The sequence below is a fragment of the Canis lupus genome, chromosome 2 (assembly GCF_011100685.1).
Source record: "Canis lupus familiaris isolate Mischka breed German Shepherd chromosome 2, alternate assembly UU_Cfam_GSD_1.0, whole genome shotgun sequence".
In the NCBI taxonomy this organism is placed as follows: domain Eukaryota; kingdom Metazoa; phylum Chordata; class Mammalia; order Carnivora; family Canidae; genus Canis; species Canis lupus.
Genome location: NC_049223.1, coordinates 80,964,384 through 80,986,087, shown reverse-complemented (window position 1 = coordinate 80,986,087; position 21,704 = coordinate 80,964,384). Strand labels below are relative to the sequence as shown.

The 21,704-nt window shown below is 57.5% G+C and overlaps 1 protein-coding gene and 1 long non-coding RNA gene across 15 annotated transcripts; one reads left to right on the top strand and one right to left on the bottom strand.

The window, feature by feature from the left end:
• Positions 1-1,957: 1,957 nt before the first annotated feature.
• Positions 1,958-21,641, bottom strand: ARHGEF19 (Rho guanine nucleotide exchange factor 19). Of its 14 annotated transcripts, none has more exons than XM_038531865.1 (17): positions 15,685-16,082; positions 13,307-13,376; positions 11,273-11,716; positions 10,588-10,869; positions 10,317-10,425; positions 10,148-10,224; positions 9,590-9,852; positions 8,857-9,017; positions 8,587-8,739; positions 8,173-8,302; positions 7,953-8,027; positions 7,729-7,818; positions 7,366-7,526; positions 4,813-4,971; positions 4,427-4,509; positions 2,915-3,019; positions 1,958-2,168 (listed from the first exon to the last, which is right to left on the bottom strand). In XM_038531865.1, exons 1-17 carry the CDS (start codon positions 15,784-15,786, stop codon positions 2,056-2,058), a joined length of 2,577 nt encoding a protein of 858 aa, XP_038387793.1. In that variant the 5' UTR covers positions 15,787-16,082; the 3' UTR covers positions 1,958-2,055. The 14 variants fall into 14 exon arrangements, with proteins under 14 accessions (XP_038387793.1, XP_038387794.1, XP_038387797.1 ...); XM_038531866.1 differs by having other exon boundaries at positions 4,430-4,509; positions 15,685-15,959; XM_038531869.1 differs by lacking the exons at positions 13,307-13,376; positions 15,685-16,082 and adding exons at positions 17,111-17,222; positions 18,827-18,938 and having other exon boundaries at positions 2,025-2,492.
• On the top strand, positions 18,146-20,935 carry LOC111093883. Its single transcript, XR_005356138.1, has 4 exons — positions 18,146-18,425; positions 18,763-18,881; positions 19,997-20,057; positions 20,564-20,935. It is a non-coding gene; the product is annotated as an uncharacterized LOC111093883 (long non-coding RNA).
• Positions 21,642-21,704: the final 63 nt, after the last annotated feature.

The following is a 21,704-nucleotide window of genomic DNA, read 5'->3' as shown; positions in this document are numbered from 1 at the left end:
ATCGAGTCCCGAACCCCTGCAGGGAGCCTGCTTCTCTCTCTGCGTGTGTCTCTGCCTGTGTCTGTGTCTCTTATGAATAAATAAGAAGAAAGAAAAGAAGAAAAGAAAAGAAAAAAAGAAAAGAAAAGAAAAGAAAAGAAAAGAAAAGAAAAGAAAAAAGAAAAGAAAAGAGAAGAAAAGAGAAGAAAAGAAAAGAGAAGAAAAGAAGGGGATCCCTGGGTGGCGCAGCAGTTTAGCACCTGCCTTTGGCCCAGGGTGCGATCCTGGAGACCCGGGATTGAGTCCCACATCGGGCTCCAGGTGCATGGAGTCTGCTTCTCCCTCTGTCTGTGTCTCTGCCTCTCTCTCTCTCTGTGACTATCATTAATTAATTAATTAATTAATTCATTAATTAATTAATTTAAAAGAAAAGAAAAGAGAAAAGAAAAGATCATTCCCAAAAGCTTCTTCATGGGTCTGCGCTTCTCCCCATCGGCCTGTGTCTGCCTTCCAGGACTAACCTCACTTACGTTCCCCACGGCCTCCTTTTGAGGGATGAAGGATGCTCTGGTCCCCCCAGGTGTGTTCACATCTCCGAGCTCCTTCCCAGGTGCTTCAACTCTCTTGGGTGATTTGGGTTTCAATGAATATTGGCCTCCCCAGCGGCTACTCCCTCCTGTGCAGCAGCCATCAAACCCCACCTGGGAACCCATGGGGTTCCAGGAAACATTCCTCCCACCCCGGCTCCAGAGCTAAAGCACATGACCTAGGCTAGGTCTGTCAGCACACACCACCCCCTGGCCACTGTGATCAGCCCGGAGGCAGCCACGTGACCCAAGCCCGTCTAATCAGGAAGCATGCTCAGACTTCGACAGGGAATGCTGGGACAGAGACAATTCCCTCCTTCCATGTTGGGTATGAATCAAGATGCAGACAATACCAAGGACAACAGGGCAGAGGGATGGAAAGAGCGGAGTCCTCAGTGACATTGAGGAGCCACTGGATGAAGCCTTGCCTGAAGCCCACCCCGATATACTGCTTAGTCATGAGAACGGTGGTAGGCTGAGAAATGGTCCCCTACAAGATATCCACATCCTGGATACTCGTGAAGCTGTATGAGAAACGAGGGGTGGCGGAGAATAGATTTTTCGGGTGGGATTTAAGTTAAGGGTTCTGAGATGGAGAGATGATCCGGGTGGGCCCCAAGTGCAATCACATGCATCCTTACACTTGGGAGGCACAGGGAGCTCGGACACAGACACACAGAGAAGAAGGCAGTGTGACCACGGAGGCAGAGACTGGAGCGGTGTGGCCACAAGCCAAGGAAAGCTGACACCCCCGAGCTGGAAGAGGCAAGGAACAATTCGCTAAAGCACATCCCCACCACCTGACAGAGCACGGCCCTGCCGACCCCTGGGTTTTGGCCCAGATACCGACTTCAGATTGCTGGCTTCCAGAACAGTCAGAGAATGAACTTCTATTGGCTTAAGTCACCTTGTTTGTGATCATTCGTTACAGCAGTTGTAAGACTCAAACACAAGAGCGGGGCGCCTGGCTGGCTTAGTGGTTGGGCGCCTGCCTTTGGCCCAGGGCGTGATCCCGGGGTCCCGGGATCGAGTCCTACAACGGCTCCCTGCATGGAGCCTGCTTCTCCCTCTGCCTGTGTCTCTCTGCCTCTCTCTCTCTCTGTGTCTCTCATGAATAAATAGATAAAATCTTAAAAAAAAAAAAAACTTCAAAAAAAAGAAAAACAAACACAAGAGCTAACGAGTGTCTTTGGTCCTCAGGCCTACTCGAATCTGGTACTTTGCCAACCGCAGCCCGCGAGGTCTAATTCAGACACAGCCTCGCCGTCCCCTCCTCTGGTTAAGACGTGAACTCTCTCCCCACTGGGGGGCAGCCAGAGACCCTCCTGACCTCGAGCTAGAGGAAGTGGGGGGCTGCGGTGGGGCAGCATCAGACAGCTTGCACACTCCAAGCAAAGGCATCATGGGAGTTTATTTACAGAAAAGTCACAGCAACCAGGGCCCAGCAGGCTCCGGCCAGAAGACCCCAGGTATATACATATCTGACCCCTCAGCACCACCGCCGTCCCCAGCCGAGGCCCTGCCAGAGGGACCCAGAGTCAGGCAGCGTGAAGGCAGTGGGCTCCCATCCTCGCCAGGTGTCACAGGTCACCTGTGCAGTCCCTATGCCGGAGGAAGGACCTGCATCGGCCTTTAGTGCGGACTTCGAGGAGCGCGAGGACAGGCTGGACCCTGCAGGGCAGGTCACGGAGCATGGGACCCCCACAGGCCCCTCCAGACCTGCCCAGGAGCTGGGCACGGAGCTGGTGTCCCAGGCCACACCTGCCCATCATGTGGGGGGCTCCCCCAGTTTGCTGGTGGCACTTGTGATCCGCTTATTCTCTCGGAGGTTTCGAAGGCGGGCATTGAGGCTGCCGATCTCCTCCACGTGGGCCTGGGGCACCCACCCCTTCTCACCATCTGCCAGGCGGACCCCCTCCAGCCAGCCTAGGGGCACGCAGGCCAGGAGCAGCATCAGTGGCATCCAAGGGACACCAGGGCCAGCCTGCAAGGGAATGCCTAGGCCCTGATGCAAGCCTTGTCTGCACCCCTGGGCCCAAGGAGACCTCACCCCAGCATCCCAGCCCCAGGAAGGACCCTGCCTCTCGCAGCGGTCTTATAGGTGAACTTCTGACCTGTTTTTCCCGGCACCCTCTAAGAAGGGTGTTTCCCACTCTCCCCTGTCAGTCACTGAATCTTTCCCAGAGCAGGAAGTTCCTCCTCTTGTCTAACTTGATTCCTACATGCTGTGGTTGATCAACACTTGCATAATCTTTTCTTGTGACATCTTAGCCACCTAGTTACCTCCTGCCCGCCCAAGACCCATGGGGGGGTGGGGAGCGGGAGCCTTCCCAGGAGGCTCCTCTCACCGTCGCTGGTTCGGGTCCTCACTGCCAGGATGTCAGTCTTCTCCAGAGTCAGCTCGTCTGGCTGCAGAGCCTTGTATGTCCGGACACACTGCACCTGGGGGCGGTCTGACAGCCCAGGGGAGAGCGAGGGAGGGTAATGGGGGGTGTGGAGGGGGAGGAGAAGGAAGCAAAGGGGTAGGAGGGTGGCTGCTGCTGCTGCTGCTGCTTAACTTTCTCTGCGCCTCCCTTGGCCCACCCTGGCCTCTCTCCTCTCTTGCCCTAAACACAAGCCCTGGGTGAATGCCGTCCCTCCAGCTTGGGGGCTCTCACCTCCCCAGCTCAGTCCTGCACCTCGACGCTGACCTCCAGGCCAGTGTTCAGACGCCCCCAGGCACCCCCCACAACAGAAATGGCCCCTTCACGTGCCCCGTCACTACTCCAGGACTTCCTCTAATCCATCCTGCTCAACTGGGATTCAAGACTTACATCAGTCCCCCAGCTGTAACCCTCCCGGGGCTTCCCACTCCTCCGAATAAAATCCAAAGTCCTCCCCACATTGCCTCCTGGCTTAGCCCCCCTGCCCCCCCACCCCTTGCTCATGAAGCTCAGCAACACTGGCTGCCCTGCTGTTCCCCAAACACTCTGAGCTCCCTCCTGCCTCGGGGCCTTGGCACTGCTCGCCCTCCTTCCAGGAGTACTTTTGCCCAGATCTTTCCATGGCTGCCCCCTTCATCCTTCACAGGCCTTTCCTCTCTGGAGTGGGGTGGAGCTCACCCCACAGCCCCAACAGGACTCCTAGCCCAAGCCGGGGAAAACCACAGGCTTTGGGGCCAGACCTGGCTTGAATCCCAGCTCCGCTATCCCCTGGCTGGCTGACCTTGGGCAAGTTACTTAACACTTCTGAGCCTGTTTTTCCAGATGTGAATAAAAATGAGTCTACAGGCAGCCCGGGTGGCTCAGCGGTTTAGCGCCGCCTTCAGCCCAAGGCGTGATCCTGGAGACCTGGGATCGAGTCCCACGTCAGGCTCCCTGCATGGAGCCTGCTTCTCCCTCTGCCTGTGTGTGTGTCTCTCATGAATAAATAAATAAGATCTTTTATAAAAAAAAAAAAAAAAAAAAAAAAAAAAAAAAAAAAAAAGGAGTCTACCTCACGGGGTTTTCATAAGGATTAAGTGAAATAAATGCATATAAAGCCCCTAACACTGGGCCTGACGCATGGCAAGTACGGGTAGAAATGAGTTCCCTTCTTCTCCCTTCCGCGGCTTGGCCCTAGCCCTCTAGCTCAGAAACCCTTGACTGGTACCCGGGGTCCCTCTAACTGGGCAGCACTGGGGCATAGTGGCTACACTCACACCCCAGAGAGAAGCCTCTGTGTCAACGGAGCTGCTCCCTCACCCCCCACCCCAACCCCAGGGCCACTTGGGTTCCTGCCCTCTGCGACTGAGGCAAAGGGGGAGACAACCTGGGGGCACCATGGCACCAGGCCTGGCGAAAAGGGGGATGTGGGCCTAGAGGCAGGGGGAGGCAGGCTGCTACCTTGGCCCTCGCTGAAGACCTCCTTATCCTCCTGGGAGCTGGAGGGGCGCATGGCTGAGATCCACCGCTGCTTCTCACTTCTAGGGAGGGGAGGCAGAGTTGTCACAACGCAAAGTGCAATCTCCCCGGGCCACAGTGGTGAAACGGCTGGGAGAATTGGGTATGATGTCCAGACTCAGGACACCCCCCCCAGGGCCCACCCTACAGCCCTGTCCCCAAGCTGGGGCCCCACCCAGCTGTCCGCAGAAGAACAGAGCAGGCCCAGAAGCCCCTGGACGCCAGCTCCGCCCGTGTCCTGCCTCATGCCACCCTCCTGCAGCCAGACTGGGAGGGCCTGTTGCCTGCCAAGGGGTCCCCTCGCCCCCCACCCTAGCCCCACTCACTCGGTCCGGGCCCTCAGCAGGAACTGGTGCTTCGCGTGTTGGCCATGGAGGAGCTGAAGGAGGAACACGTGGCCAGGGATGCCCTGGAGCTTCAGGCTCAGATCCTTCACCTGGAGCTCGGCCATCCTGGCGTGGACAAAGACGGCAAACTTCCCTAGCCTGCGGGGACCGGGGGAGGGGAGGTCAGCCTGGCTCATCCTCAGGCTCCCAACCCCACCATCCGGACAGGTGAGTGCTGATCAGAAGGGTTGGCTGCCCCTCTGGCTTCCTCCCCAAGGAAACTTGGCTGCCGAAGGGCATCACCTCCCTAACAGCCAGCGGAGTCCCACAAGGAATGGAGACAGCCACTCCTGCTGGTTCCCTGACCAAAGTAGAAGGTGACAAAAACTCGTCCCTATCCCCGGGGCGTGCCTTCAGGTTCTCTCTGAACCACCGCCCCCTCCCAGTCCCTGTTCTCAACAGCCAACGGGGAGCCCTCCCCACTGGATGAGACCCTTGCTGCCTACTGTCTGACTCTCTAACTGGTATGGAAGGACAACTCTGTCTTTCGTTTGCCATCTACCCCAGGGCTTGACACCGCCTGGCCCATAATTCGGGTTCGATAAACACTTGCAGGAAGGATGGGTACGTGGGTGGGTCAAGGATGTCCCACAGATTCCTTCTTCTCAACCTGTCTAAGCAGAAGTCAGTAATTCCCACTCCAAACAGGATCCCCCTCACTGTGCCCCGTTCTGGGGAAGACTTCCTGAAGGTGCCCAGGAGGAAACTCAGCCATCGTTCCGGCCTCCTCCCTCCCTCTCCATACACAGCCAGCCAGCAGCTCCATCCTACAGACGAAGGAACTCCCTGTCGTCCCTGGAATCCGCTTCCCACAAGCCCCGAACACTTCAGGAGCACCTACTCTCACCTGGGCAACTGCAGTAGCATCTGGTCCCTCCCCTTCCAGTCCATCCTCCAAACTAGACAGGAGTAAAATGTCACTCGTCTGCCTAACTCTCCATGCTCCCCATGGCCCTCAGAAAGCCCAGCCTCGGTACCATGACTTTCAACCACCCAACTTCCTTCGCTGCCCTTCCCCTCTACAAATCCAACCATATTAGGCTCCATCATCCCCCAAACACACTCTGCTGTTGTATCTTATTGTGACTTTGCTATATCCTCCCAAACTCCAACTTATCCCTCAAAACTGAGCTCAAAAGTCCCTTCCTATTTGAAGCTTCACTGATGGGGCAGCCCCGGTGGTGCAGCGGTTTAGCGCCGCCTGCAGCCTACAGCGGCGTGATCCTGGAGACCCTGGATCCAGTCCCAGGTCAGGCTCTCTTGAATGGTGCCTGCTTCTCCCTCTGCCTGTGTCTCTGCCTCTCTCTCTGTCTCTATGAATAAATAAATAAAAATCTTTAAAAAATGGGATCCCTGGGTGGCTGGGATCCCTGGGTGGCTCAGTGGGTTGGCGCCTGCCTTTGGCCCAGGGCACGATCCTGGGGTCCCGGGATCAAGTCCCACGTTGGGCTCCCGGCATGGAGCCTGCTTCTCCCTCCTCCTGTGTCTCTGCCTCTCTCTCTCTCTCTCTCTATCATAAATGAATGAATAATAAATCTTTAAAAAAAATCTTAAAAAAAAATGAAGCCTTATTGATCCTCACCCCATACCAGGGAATACTACAGTAGGAGAACACCTTTCCATCAAAACCCTGACCAGGTGGTTATCAGGATGTATTTTTATTGTTCTGAGAGCCCCTATGGGCACCCATCAGAGCCCTAGCACCCATCAGGGCCCGGTAGAGAATAGCAGTTCAGTGACACTTTAGTGAATGAAGGAATAAATCAGGAATGAACCCTTCCCATAGTATAAGAAGCCCATTCTTCACCACGTCCAGCCTTAAGGCTTATCTACTCAGAAAGTCTTCCCCCTCATCCCAAACTGATAATAGTTACGGCTAATAGTGACTGAGTGTTCAGTGTGTGCCAGGCACTGTGCTGAGCTCTTTCCATGTATTGTTATCAGACTGAGTCTCCCTACATGATAGTCTCTATCTTACAGATGGAAGATAGGATAATACAACGGTTAAGAGCCTGGGGTCAGACATCAGACAGACCCGGCCTCCTGGCTTCTGCACTTGCTAGATCCGTGATCTTGAGAATAACAAGGGAGCCTACTGTCCAGGGAGATGTTTAGAGGAATGAAGAGAATAATCCACACGACATGCCTGGCACAGAATAGGCGCTCAGTAAATGTTGGCCACTAGCCTTATGAGTCAGGGCGGAGCCGGGACTCCCAGATTGTACTCTTGATCTCTGCTTTATTTGGCTTAGGCTCAGACCAGCATCAAGTCCTCTGCATACTGTCCAGCCCTTGGTTCTCAGGTCTGGAAAATGGACTAGCCTCACATCTCTGCCTTTTCTGGGGGAGCCTGTGAAGCTCAGGGTGCCCCAGCAGCACAGTCCGGCACAAACAGGGGCTCTCGGGGCCAGTGATGGACCATTTGTGAACTCCATGGTAGAGAAGAAGGGACCTGGCTCCCATCTACTTCCCCCCCACCCTGCCCAGACTCACTCCTTCCGCCGGGAGAGCAGCAAGCAGTCATTGAAAAGGTGCAGGTAGACGGCCTTGCTGGACAGCTTCAGCTTGGCGGGGGGCGCTGCGGGCAGTGGGGCCAGCTCCACCAGTTCCCCATGCCGAACCAGCCAGCGGGCCTGCGAGATGAGGGGGAAGATCTGGAAGGATGGAGGAGGCAAAGGGGAGGGCAGGTCAGGCCCGGGACAGCAGGGCAGAGAGCACAGACCCAGGGCGGGGGGAAGGGCTGGGGTTGGGGTTGGGGTTGGGGATGGGCTGAGAGGAGCTGGCCAGCGGTACCCAGGGAAGGAGGGAACAAGCTGCCCCTTTGTGGATCCCATCCTGCCAGCTGCAGGCATGCACCTTGCCCTCAAAGTGGATCTTCTTGCTCAGGTGGATGAGCTCCTCTGTCCTCTTCATGGACTGCACGCTGGCGTTGCATTCTTGCACCAGCTGGGGAGGCCGTGGGTGGGTCACCTCCTGCAGCCCCCCAACCCCAGCTCGCAGAGCCTAGCCTCAGGCTCCCACCTGGGGCTCATTTGGAGATATGTCAGGGTTCTGGGGAGGCCCCGGGGAGCTGAGCTCACCTTCTTGAGGGCATCGAAGGCCTTGGTGGCCACATCTTCGTCTTCAGAGCCCTGTGCTGTCCGCTTCAGGATGTTCTGGAGGGTGGGGTCAGTGCAATGAGGCAGGCCGAGCCCTCCACCCATCACCCTGCCCACCCATGGATACTCAGAAGGGGCTGTGGAGGGCACAGCACCATTTCCCTCGTGCAGCCCTCACTGCAGCCCGGTGCCCTCCAGGTACCTCCACCAACATCTTGAGGCGGGTGATCCTCTGAAATGGCAAGATAAGGAAGGAGGTGAGGGGCAGACGTTGGCATACAGGAGACTCCTCCAGGCGAGCCAGGATGCCAGGGAACTTGGGGTTCTCCAGGCTGGAAGATGGGGAGGAGCCTGGGGTCACAGATGGGTTTGTAGATCCCATGAACTGCCAGGATTCATGACCCCAGCCACCCTCTTGGTTTTCTGGGTGCCTTCTCAGTACATCCTCCTTGCCCCTTGGGATTGGGTCTAACCCTATGCTGGTCAGAGAGCCCTGTTCAGTTCCTGTTCAGGAACCATTCCCCTCCCAGGTCACCCTTCTTCACCCAGTCCTCTGTGCCCACTCCCGCCTAAGCCTCCTTTATCCTCCCCTCCCCTTCAGAGCCTCCAGCCCTACAGCAGGCGCTGGTAGGTGCGCTCCTGGTAGGCCTGGTTGGTGACGTAGGGCAGGTACACTCGGCGGAAGGCTGGACAGTGGTGCAACACAATGTCACACACGCTGAAACGCAGGACATCTGCCTCTAGCCGCTGCTCCAGGTCCTGCAGGAACCTGAGGGGTCCAGCGAGGGGTCAGGGTCAGGGCCAAGCAGAGACCCCAGACCTGGGAGACCCGCCAATCACAGGCCTTGTCCCCGCCCCCCTGCACCTGACCGGGCCGCTCCCTCACCTCTCGCTGGTGCTCTTGACCTCGGGCAGTTTGGAGAACAGCCACTGCTTGTCCTGCACCCCCAGACATTCGCTCAGCTCAGCAGAGCCCAAGAAGTGGCCCACGGCCACGGACAGGCTGTGGATGTATGAGGCCTCGGATGTGATCAGCTCAAACTTGGCCTGAGTGAGGGTGGACGCGGGGTTGAAGAGGGCCGTGCGGGCCCACCCCGGACACCGTGGCCTCGCTGACCACCCGCCCTCCCGACCCTGTCGCTCCTTCTCCCCTCCCCCCGCTGCCCAAGCCCTGACACCACCCCTCGTCCGCCCCCTTCTCTGGCCCCACCTCCGATGGCCTGGTGCCTCGCGGGTCTAGGGGACCACGTCCGGCCGCGCGCAACTGTTCAAGCTCGGCTGAAGACCTTGCTTGAGCCTCTAGCTCCACCCGCACCCCGAGCGCCCTCCGTCCCTCGCCCACCACGCGTTTTCTCTCCGCAGGGCTCGGCGGCTCCGCGTCCTCGCGGACCCAGCCTGACCCCGCCCCGGGCCCGCCCCGTCCAGCCGCCGCCGGCGCCTTGCGCCGCACCCTCCGTCCCCCTAGCAGCCACCCCACCCTGCCAGGTCCCCGCACCCCCTTCCGCAGAGACGGCCCGGCTCTCCCCGCGGGGTCCCAGGCCCACCTCGGGGGATGGGAGGTCCCGCCGGCCCCGCCCCGGCCCCGCCCCCCGGCCCCGCCCCGCGGCCCCTCCGCCCACCTCCTGCAGCTTGCAGTCGCGCAGGCTCAGCGTGGCCAGGACGCCGCTGCCGCGCACGTCGGGGATGTCCTGCCACAGCGAGAAGGTGGAGCCTCGCGCCGAGCGCTGCGCCCGGAAGGAGCTGCTCGGGGAGAGGTTGGCGCGCGGCGGCCCGGGCCCCTCCTCCGCGCCCTCCGCCTCGTCCCCCGGGCCCTCCTCCTCGCGCTGCTGCCGCCGCAGTTCGCGGGCGCTGGCCACGTCGCTGTATTCCTGGTAGAGGACCGCTGGGCGGGGACACGGGCGGGGAGGCGTGGGCGCCGCCTGCACGCTCCGCTGCGGCCCGGCTCCCCGAGAGCCCGCCTCCCTGACCGAGCCGTCGGACGGGGGCGCGGGGAGCGGGACCCGCACCCCCTCGTGCACGCACCACCCACTCCCACTCCTCCAGAGGCACGGCTGGCGCACCCGCTGCGCGCTGGCTACGGTGCGGGCCCGCGAGGCTCAGCTCGCTCGCGCTCCCCCTCTCCCCCTCTCCCCCTCTCTCTCCCCCTCTCTCGCCCCCAGCCCCTTCCTCCCACGTACTGTTAAGGAGAAACCGAGACTGGCGCCGCTCGCTGGCGCTCCCGGAACCCAGCGCCTGCTCCTCCTGCGTGTCCAGCCTACGGAAGGGGCAGCGTCAGGGCCCCTCTTCGCCCGCACCCCCCCCCCCTTCCTCCTCCTCGGACGACGACTGCGGGGTGGGAGACAGTACCTGGGCTCGGGCCAGCCGCTCTGCCCCGTGCTCGGGTCAACAGGCGCCGGCGTCGCCAAGCCGTCCAGCCTCATCTCTCCGCGGCGCCACTCCCTTCCAGATGCTTTTCCTGGAGAGGGTGAGAGTTGAGGGTGGGTGGCTCCCAGAATGATGCCGGGCACTGGGGTGCCACACTGCAGCTGACCAGCACCCAGTCGCAGGTGTGGGTCGTGCCCCATGGTGCATCTGGCGGGTGGCCTGCTCTTAGGGTTCCCGGGGGAGAAGCTGGTACCTTCCCGAGCTACGCCAGGGCCGGACCCCGGGGTCAGCACCCTGGCTGCTGAGTTCCGCCCCAGGCGCAGGGAAGAGTGCAGCCGGGTCATCAGCTCCGAGGCTGAGAAGCGCCTCCGCTCAGGCCCCTCCAGGCCGACTCGGGAGGGCGCAGACAGCTCCAGGGGCCTGGGTTCCTCTGTGCTCAGGGCCTGCTCTGTTGCCTGGCCAGGCTCCAGGAAGACAGTGTGGGCTTCAGGGCTGCCAGGGAGCTCTTCCCGCTGATAGACCCGCATCTTGCGCCCTATGGGGACGTGGGGTGAGAGCAGAGGCTGGCATGCATCCACTGGGCGCCCTCCCCACTCCTCCCTGCTGCTACCCTGTGGCCCTGAGCATCTGAGGGAAAGGTCAGTGCTTTTGCCAGGATCTGGTCCCCCCACCAATGGGATCAACAAGAGGGGAAGTAGAGAGAGCACAGTGCCTGGCTGCAGTGGGCAAAGGGCCAAGGAGCCCAGGACAGCCACTCATTTGCTGTATAACCTGCAAGTCACTTGTCCTCTTTGAGCTCAGGTTCTCTTATCACTAAAATCTACCACTTGTTCTGCTTGTTTGGGGGAATCCTGGGGCTTAAGAGTCTTAAAAGAGCCACCCAACTTTTCCCCTATCTGCCCCACTGGGTCACCACCCCCCCACCCAGAGTGACTCACAGGCTGACTTCTTCTCTGAGCCATGACTGGCCCGGCGCTGTGGCTGTGGGTGCTGGGGACTCCAGGGTCCCTCCAGAGCTGGGGGCTGGGCACTAGGACAGTGTGGCCAGCTGCCAGCCCTGCTGGGCCGCATCCCCCCACTGGTGCAGATCTCGGTGTCTGGGACTCCCGGGGATGGTGGCCATAGCAGCCCTTGGAGAGGAGGAGGGGTCCCCAGGGACCAGCGGCTGCCAGGAGCCCGCAGCTCCTCTGGGGTGACAGGGAAGAGATCCAGACACACAGGACTCGGAGGCTGCAGGGTGGGCAACTCTGCAAAGGACAGACTCTCCTGCTGGCACACAGCTACTGGGCGGCGGGCAGTGCCACGTGGCCCAGCCAGGTGGGACTGGAGGGTGGCAGGTGGCCCACAGTCCATTCCTCCTTTGCTCTGCCACCCACCTGGGCCTGCAGGGGAAAAGGTATGAGAGGCAGACACGGAACAGCAGGGCTGGCCAGCAAGCCATCTTTGACTTGGAGGCCTGGACCAACTCTTGTGTACACGTATGTACAACATCTGTACGAGCACACTTACACACCTAATTGCACAGTAATAGCTAACACTTAGGGGCACCTGGGTGGCTCAGTAGTTGAGCTCAGGTCGTGATCCCAGGGTCCTGGGACCGAGTCCCACATCAGGCTCCCTGCGGGGAGCCTGCTTCTCCCTCTGCCTATGTCTCTGCCTCTCTCTGTGTGTCTCTCATGAATAAATACATAAAATCTTAAAAAAAAAATAATACACTGGGCAGCCCGGGTGGCTCAGTGGTTTAGTGCCGCCTTCGGCCCAGGGCCTGATCCTGGAGACCAGGGATCGAGTCCCACGTTGGGCTCCCTGCATGGAGCCTGCTTCTTTTCTCCGTCTCTCTCACTCTCTCTGTGTCTCGAATAAATAAATAAAATCTTAAAAAAAAAAAAGGGATCCCTGGGTGGCTCAGCGGTTTAGCGCCTGCCTTTGTCCCAGGGCATGATCCTGGAGTCCCAGGATCGAGTCCCGCATCGGGCTCCCGGCATGGAGCCTGCTTCTCCCTCCTTCTGTGTCTCTAACTCTCTCTCTCTCTCTATGTCTATCATAAATGAATAAATAAATAAATCTTTAAAAAAAATACACTTACTTGGCACTTACTGAATGGCAGGCCAAGTACTTTCTATATACTATTTCATTTGATCCTCACAACCCTGAGTTGATGCAACTTTTTAATCCCCATTTTATAGGTGAGGAAGGTGAGACACAGGTTATTTGGCATACGGGGGAGCCAAGATTCAAGCCGAGGCAGTCTGGCTTCTGAGTCTGCACTTTAACCACCTCGTGCATTTTTAACTCTCACTGACCTATGACCAGACACACATACATACACTGTCACACAATCCACGTATGTTCCATGTACCTGCACACGTTCTCTTCCGAGTACACACATGGACATACACGCTTTCATAGGTACACTCAGACACTTCCAATTCACAGGCTCACGCATTCACACACTTTTTACACAACTACATATATTCACACTCTCTCATACGCACATACACGCGGACCCATCAGATGTTTATGTACCCACTCGAGCTTTCTCCCGCTCCTGTTCTGTCTGCACGCACACACCGAGGTACAAAACACACAGGCCCAGAAGTCCTTGCTTTGGTGTTACCCAACCTCCTCTCCCAGGCCCAGAGCAGCAGCCCTCGGCGCTGAGTGGTGCCCACACCCTGCCAAGCTGGCTGGGAGGGTCACAGACTGGCAGGCGGGCCACCACCCATATCTGGCTGGGCCCTCCCGGGACAAGGGCAGGGAGATGTCCTGGCTCGCCAGCCTGGGGCGAGAGAGGGGCTCTTCCCTGCCCCAGCTCCTAGCCCGGGGGTCAGCTTGACCAGGTCCTCTCCAGGCAGGAAGTCATCCCCAAGGAGTCTACTGGAGCCTCAGGACACGCCTAATGATAGAGGGATCTGAGCCCCCACAGCCCTTCCCCTGGGGCCCTCCCCTGGCCGCCCTCCTGCACCCCTCACCTCTCCAGCTGAAGGCCGCTGCCGATGTTGTTCTGCTCCGGCAGGGGAAGCCCTCTCTCTGCCCAGCTGGCTGGGGAAGATCCCACCCAGACAAAGAGTTTGATTCATCAAACCCTGTGGTGAGGCAAGCGGGAGGGAGGGAGGGAGCACGCAGCGGGCTGGGCGGGGGCCTACCCTAGCCTGGCCTCACTGTGGGCAGGCAGGGCAGCAAGGACCCCCCCCCCCCCCCCCGCAGAGGCTCCTCAGGCCAGAGGAGCAGTGTCCCGCCTGACAGGGCGAGGAGACCCAGGGGACAGAGACAGAGACCCAGAGACACAGAGCCCCCTTAGGGAACATCTCAGAACAGAGACCCCAAAACACTCAAACCCAGAAAACCACAGACTCTGAGACACTCAGGGACCCACAGAAACAGAGACACTGTAAATTTCACAGGCCAGATACTCAGAGACAGATGCGAAGCCCAGAAAAACCCAGGGAGACAGATGGACAAACGTTTTGTGGCCGGCAGGGTTGCCAGTCTAGTGAGGGAGCTAAAAATGAAAACAGTTACAATCTGGGTTGGCAGGAGCCAAGCCAGAGGAACCATCAGTGCTGGGCTCAACTGGACGTGAGCATTCCAGGAAGGCTGCCTGGAGGAAGTAATGACTAACTGTTCAGGCTGAAACACCCAGGGACCCAGTAAACATCGACTGGGAGAAAATCTTGACCTGAGAGGAACAGTGACAGCGTCAGTGACCGTGGGAGGGAGGGAGGGAGGAGAGGACCCGGTGGGGGACCTTTCTACCTGCGCAGGCACCCAACGGCTCCTCTGCTCTCTTCAGCCCCTCCCTGGGGCGGGGTGGGGGTGCTCCCAAGAGCCAGCTCCCCGCAGGGACAGCTTTAGCGTGTACCTTAAACCTCTGTCCATCTGAGCACGTCTCTATCTCCTCATCTGATAAATAGGCTAGTCATAGCCGCTTTAAAGCACTAATACGAGAATTAATGATAGCACATGTAAGGCGCCTAGCACGTAGTGGGAGCTCTGTAGTCGATAGTCATTCAACGGAATATTAGTCTTTCTCTAGTCAGGCAGGTGGCTTGGGTCATCACACAGATGGGGAAACTGAGTCACTGAGAATGAGCCCCACCCTTCTTTGGAGAAGCATGTGGAAGGAGGCATGAGACCACTGCCTGCCCAAGAAGTCTCTTCCTCTCCAGGAATCTGCAACCCTCAACGTGGAAATCCTACTTGCTTCGGTGGGGACCCATGTGCAGGAATACACACATGCTTCTGCTCCCTCGCATTCTGGGACATCCTCACCCCTTGGATTCTGGAAGCCCCTGGAGCGCACACCCCCCAACACACACACACACCCTTCTGAGTTACAGGGATAAATGAGCAAAAACATGGAGGCCTTGGGGCAGGAGCACCCCCTATTAAAGGCTTAGAGGAGAAGCCTGGGTGAATGTCGGGGGAAGGCGGTAGAAGGCTTTCTGGAGGGAGGAGGCTGGAGGCAGGTTCCTAGGGGGAAAGTCAGGAATGAGGAAACCTCCACCTCTGTTCAGACCAAAGAGCGATGGGAATGACCCCTCTAGCTTGGATACCCTCTAGCTTCCAAAGATGTGGCCCACTTAACCTCAGTGCTGGGGACCAAGGAAGGGTAGAGCTGTGTTCATATTGTGTGCAGCTCATCTCTGCTAGAGAGAGGAAAAAAAAAAGGAAAAAGCCTCAGGAAGAGAACTGGCCCCAAATAGCAGGGACATGCCCTGCCCCAGACATGACCACTGGATACTCTAGGGCCAAGGATCATTCTGGAACTCACAGGTGAAAACCTTTGCCAAGGTTCAAGTCGAGCGTTGACACTACCAGCTATGGGGCTTTAGGAGAGTCACAGCCTGTTCTTGGGCCTCAGTGTCCCCATCCGTAAAGTGGCACATAAGGTCCCTCCTGGCTGCCCCCTCTAGGAAACCTGTGTCATCTGCAAGCAGATAAGGATGGGCAGGGGCCCAGGAGGGCCCCATTCAGTGGACACTGCTAGTCACAGGGACAATAGGCCCACTTGGCAAGGCTGGCAGAGAGGGTCTCTGGGTACTACTATGGTTTAGGGAGAGCACCTCTGGCTTCCTGCGCCCAGGATTTCCCTGCCCCCTCCCTGATCCCCCTTGCCCCATGCCCAGAGAAGGAAGGCCCTGCCATGGCCCCTGTGCCCCTTAAGGGACAAAGCTAAGTGGAAGGTCAAGACTGGAAAGGGGATCCAGGCCAAACAGGCTGTTGAACCCCAGGAGGCCATAAGTGGGTGGGAGCCAGGATCAGAGGCCAGGCAGGCAGCACAAAGGACTCACTCTGGGAAGACTGGCGGGAGGAGGATGGGACTGCTGGCAGCAGGGTGGGGCCCTACCTCAGCCAGGGAGCTCCGTCCGGCCTCCGACACGGTCCAGGGCTCCAGACCACCTGGGGGCTCTGGGGTTGTAGCCGGGTTCTCAGGGGGCGATGTCAGCATGGCCCCTGAGCCGGGCAGTGCAGGATCCTGGGTATTGTGTGGGGCAGGGAGGGGGGAGGCGAAGGCGGAGGGAACCTCGCAGGCGGGCAGGCGGCTGTCTCAACGTGCCTGCTCCCCGCCCCCCTTCCCCAGAACCGGTTTGGCCAGTCTGGGGTACAAGAGGGGGGCTGGAACAATGGGAGTCCTATGCCCAGGAGAGGCTCTGAAGGACCCCAGACCGATATCCTAAAGATGGGGGAAGCACTGCTCTTCCACTCTGGAAACAGGTCACCCCTCTTCTGAAGGGGTGAGATTGCTGGGGGAGGAGAGGCTTCACAGAGAACCTCCCAAGCCTTGGACTCCTCAGGGACCCTGAGAACGCTGCAGTTGGCTGACCCCTCTCCGTGCTGGCTATGGCACCTATAAATTGGGAATGCTCATCTCTATGGTGGGGGGATGGAAATCGCGAAGGACGGCAGTGTGGTGCATCCAGGACCTTCCCGGCAGGCCCTTCCAGCATCACTGCTCTCAGGAATGACCCAACCTTGTCACCTCCAACGGCCTCCTCCACCAGGAAGCCTTCCCTGACTCTGGTCCACACCAAATGAGCCCTTACTAAACCAACAGCCCAAGTAGAAGCAGCCTCCAGTAAGGAAGCAGCAGCAAGCCTACAGTCTTCCCAAGCCCATGAGAGGGAAAGCTGTTCTCTTCCTAATACTACCTGCACTGCGTAATTGCCAGACACTTAGTATTAATATCACTATGTACGCAAATACCAATACTCACGATGCTAGTAACTTATTGTACACTATGCGCCAGGCACTGTTGTGAGCACTCCACACCTGCTTACAGGTTTCCCCCACTACTCAAAAGTAGAGTGTTCCTACGAAAACTTTCCGAAACCAAAAATGGCATAAAATAAAGAAGCAATGACCATTAGTGTATACGGAAGAATGTCTTTAGCACTTCCATACCCCAAAAATAAGCTCTCTCGGGCTTTGCTAATCCTTTTGGATACATCTCACTAACAGATGCACAAAATAAATCTAGAAAAAGCACAGATGCTCCTGGACACAGTTCAAAGCTCTGGTGGCTTGATGCAAAGATGCTGAGTGCTGTGCCAGGGAAAAGCTTGGTGGGGCAAGCTCTCTACTCAGGGTGTGTGCTGCCTCTATACAGGATCACTGCAAAACAAACATTAAATGCTATTTTCATCTTTTTCCATAAAAGCAAAAATTCTCTTTAGATTTCTCCTGGTTAGCAGTGAAAACAGGTACTAATATATAGTTCTTCAGTGAAAGCCACGGGGTGTAACACAAACTTTTGAAAAGCAGGGGATACGTACTCATTCAGTCTCCTCCACGACTCCGTTACTGCCCCCACTTATCAGATGAGGACATGAGGCTTGTACATGTTAAATCGGGAATTATCTCAATCTCTCGTGAGCTCTGTGAAGTCTGTTTTACAGATATGAAACAGGTCCAAGGGATTAAAGGTCATACAGCTAATAGGGGACGTAACTAATATTCAAACCCAGGTCTCTGACTCAACCACCAACCTGTGTCCCTAACCACTGTCCAGGACTTCGTCACCAGGCTTTTGGGAGGATCTGGTGAAAAGTGTGTAAACATCCTTTGGGAGGTGTCTCAGCTCTCCTGACTAACCCTTTTACTATTATTCACACACTGCAGGCCTCTATGAGCATATGGGGCAGGTGTCCAGGGCCCAGATCCCAGGGAAGTCTCCCCCATCAACTGGGAACCTTTCAGTACTGAGTGATCGGGGTCCCTCCACTCCCTTGGCCTCCAGATCATCCCTACATAATAAAGAGACGCTGCGCAGTGTGTGTGGAAACCGGGTGTCCGTGGAGAGGTGGCACGCTGGGCAGGAGAGAGAGGTTTATTGCCAGCACTGCACATAGAGCAGGAGACGGCACAGGGAGAGGGACGCAATGCAAGGCCAGTGGAATTCGGAGAGCTCTAATCCTCTTCCCAGTTCTGAGGCCGACCTTGGGGCCGCTGGCCAAGGTACTGCCCAAACCCCGGACCAGAAGCAGAGGACCCTAAATGGAGGAAGCATCTGGGGAACCTAGGGTTCCTGAAGGGCAGTCCCGCCTCACTCGCCCCTGGTCCTGGGCTCTGGGGACGGCCCCCCTGCTGCAGAGGACGGAGAGCAGGGCTTGGGCAGGCTGAAAAGGCTGGCCCCGAGAGCAGAGGGGGCTCCAGAGGGGGGGGTAAGGTGAGAGAAGGGGCGGGGCTTGCTGGGGGCGGGGCTTGCTGGGGGCGGGGCCAGGCAAGCCGGCCAATTCTCCCTCTGGGAGAGGCCACCGCAGACGGCGGGGCACGAGGGGGCGGAGCCAAGGCCTGGGGGCGTGGCCAGGGGCGTGGCCAGGGTCCGTTAGCCGAGCGGACCTGCTGCAGCGCCTCCCGGGAGTCCGCAGGCTCCCGCAGGCCAGAGAGCGCTCCCGCCTTATTTTGGAACTGAGGCACCAGCCAGGCGGGGAGGCGCACGGAGAACAGCACCTGCTGGGGGCCAGGGGGAGCCAAAGAGAGCAGGAGTCCCTCGGCTACCTCCATTTACGGAGCGCTTACCAAATGCAAGGCACCATTCTGAGCTTTCCGGGCTATTAATTCACTTAATCCTCGCAACAACACTAGGAGGTGAGTACAGTTACTACCCCTGTTTTACAGGCGAAGAGACTGAGGCGTAAAAAGCTGTTGTCATTTGCCCAAAGACACAGAGGTATCATTCGAAACCCGTAACAACACTAGGGCCCCTGGTAGAGGCAGGGCTGGAGGAAGGATCCTGAGCAAAGCTGGGGGGAGCCTGCCTTCCCTCTTTCCTCTAGGTCTGTTGCTTAAAGATAATAGTAATAGTGGTGCTGTTGATTTATTGAGCACCTGCAATGTTCTGGACACTCGTGCGAGTGGTTGACATCAAATCTCCATAACGATCCTAGGAGTAGATCCTACTCTAGAGCATACCCCCCGTTTACAGCGGGTCGGCGGCAGCGCTTGAACTTGAACCCAGGCCTGTCGCACACACGAGAAGCTGAGCCTACCTCGAAGGTGCTGATGAAGCCCAGATGCACGGCCACCAGCTTCCAGTAGAAGAGGGTGAGGTTCCCCTGTGGCTCGCCAAAGGCCGCGTACCTGAGCGGAGGCTCCCCGCCCCGCCCCGCCCCGCAGCCCGGCCCCGCCCCTGCAGCTGTACACACCCCCCCGCCCGCCCCCCCAGCTGAGACGCTGCGCAGACTCAACTTCCCCGCCTCCCCGCTGGCACCGCCCCACCCTCCGCCTCCAGATCCAGCACCCCGCCCCCCCGCCAGGCCCCGCTGGCCCGCAGGCTCCGCTCTCTGCCCGTTAGGCCCAGACCCTCCGCCTCGACGCTCCCACTTGCCGGTCCTGGGCCAGGTAGCCTGGAGGTGCGGGCGCAGGTGTGAGGCAGACAAAGCTGTACCAGCGTTCGTACTGGTCCATCAGGCGCATTAAGTCCAAGGTGAAGGCGAGGAGGAAAGCCTGCAGGGCCAGAGGGACTCCGAGGCCCTGTCTCCCAACTACCTCCACCTGGGTCCAAACCCACTCCCGTGGGCAGGATGAGCCTGCACCCAGAATCCTAGCACTCTGTCTCTGTTTCCCTATCTCTGACCCTGGAACTCAGCCTCCATTTCCCTATTCCTAAGCCACCTTTCCTGGTCTCTGATCTCTTATTTCCCCCCTCTGAGCCCGTATGCCCCTCCTTTGCCCCATGCTCACATTCACAATGACCAGAAGGTGGGCCATGGCCTCAAGCAAAAGCAGCCAGATTGCAATGCCCTGTGCCGGCTCCACCACTGGCCTCCAATATTCTCCCACGAACTTGTGGGTGTCCGGTCGGATCTCCGCCCAGTTGTTGTTGAGCATAGCAAACAGGGGTGCCAGAGCAAGGGCCCAAAGCCCCCTCACCATGACGAGGATGACTGCAGAGCTGGTGAATAGGTGAGGAAGGCAGGTGCAATTGGGGAAGTAGGACTCCTTCAAGCCTGTCACTGGGTTCTAGGCCATCTGTGGGCCCAGAGTGGCAACCCTGGACATGCACGCTCCTGTTTGAAGAGGCAACAGATGTGCCCCCTGGGGCCCAAGAAGCTGAGTGTCACGACTCTGGGGTGAGAGGAGCCCCCCCATCTTTTTCTGCCTGCGCAGGGAGCTCTAGAAGTACCGGAATGAGGTCCCAATCATTTTTGTTTCTGCAGGGCTTTTCCCCACAAGGGCCTGGCTAAGAGCCTGTGGATGGCTGGGTGCACAGATGGGAAGGTAAACAGAAATGGAAACAACAAATGGACACACTGTGGGAGAGGGATAGACTGATAGACGGGTGGGTAGTAGATGGACAGATGGATGGATAAACCAGACAGGCAAACAACTGGCAAATCTCTATAAGTGGGCGCACAAGTGGGTGAGTAGAAGGGCAGATGGGTAGGTAGATGGATGGATGGCTAAGTGGATGAGCAGATGAAAGCATGGTGGGATGACAGGATGGATGGATGAACAGATAATGGGTAATGGATACTGTATTAGTTTATTCAATAACTGTTGACTGGGGCATCTGGGTGGCTCAGACAATTGAGTGTCTGATTCTTGGTTTTGGCTCACGTCATGATTTCAGGGTCGTGGGATCAAGCCCCACATAGGGTTCTGCACTCACTACAGGGTCTGCTTGAGATTCCCCCTTTCCCCCCACCCACTCTCTCTCTCTAAAATAAATCTTAAAAAAAAAAAAAAAAAGCCCTAGTAGTAACGGATTGCATACTATTCTACAGTGGATACTGGATATGATATGGTGAACACCTGGAGGAGACCCAAACCCTGATGGAATTACAATCTAGGGATCCCTGGGTGGCTCAGCGGTTTGGCCCCTGCCTTCGGCCCAGGGCCTGATCCTGGAGACCCTAGATCGAGTCCCATGTCAGGCTCCCTGCATGGAGCCTGCTTCTCCCTCTGCCTGTCTCTCTGCCTCTCTATGTGTGTGTGTGTGTGTGTCTCTCATGAATAAATAAAATATTTTTTTTAAAAAAGGAATTACAGTTTAGTTGGGGAAACAGAGGTCAAACAAATAAGCACAAATATATAATTGCAAACAAGTCTCATGAAGGAATGATGCTAAGTAAGGAGAGAATGGAGGGGCAGCACCCCACGGTGGTGGTGGTGGTGGTGGTGGTGGCAGGGAGGGACAGTCGGTGCAAAGGCGGAGCCATTCTTTAGGGCACATGAGCTGCCCTATTCTAGAGGGCACCACTCACATTCATCTTCTTACCTCACTGTTCCCTTTCTGCTTTTCTTCCTCCCACATCTATTTAACCTAGTGCATCCCATATGGGATTGCACAACCCAACGGAAGGGCTTGAGGAGGGCAATGCATGATGTGATTTGGGTTTTTGAAAGATCATCCTGAAAGCTGAAAATGAATTAAGTAGGGCAAATGCAGGAGCAGAGAGACCATTGGAAGACTACCACAGTGGTCCAGGTGAAACAATGTGGCTCAGACTGGGGATGGGGGTGGGAGCAGCAGTCGAGATGGAAAAAAGCAAACAGATTCAAGGTAAGTGATTAGGTGTTTGGATGGGCTGGTGGGTGGCTGATGGATGGGTGAATGGAATGCTTCTCTCTTTCTTCCCTGTTACAAAGTTTCTCTTTGAGGCCCTAAATGTGCCCAGTGTTTAATCTCACCAAACCTTAATTCATCCTGATATCAGCGGAGGGTGGGAAACTAACCCAGGAGGTATGGGAAGGAGCCAGATTTGGATCAGGAACGATGGACTCCAAAGTCGGGGCTCTTCCCAACATGCCTTGTGGTCTCTGAGAACTCTAGGAAATGGAGTTCTGGGCCTGGCCGGCTGAGCTGGGCATCACCTCCTCTTCCTGGAAGCCACTGAGGTCCTAGTGATGGGCCAAGGTGATGCG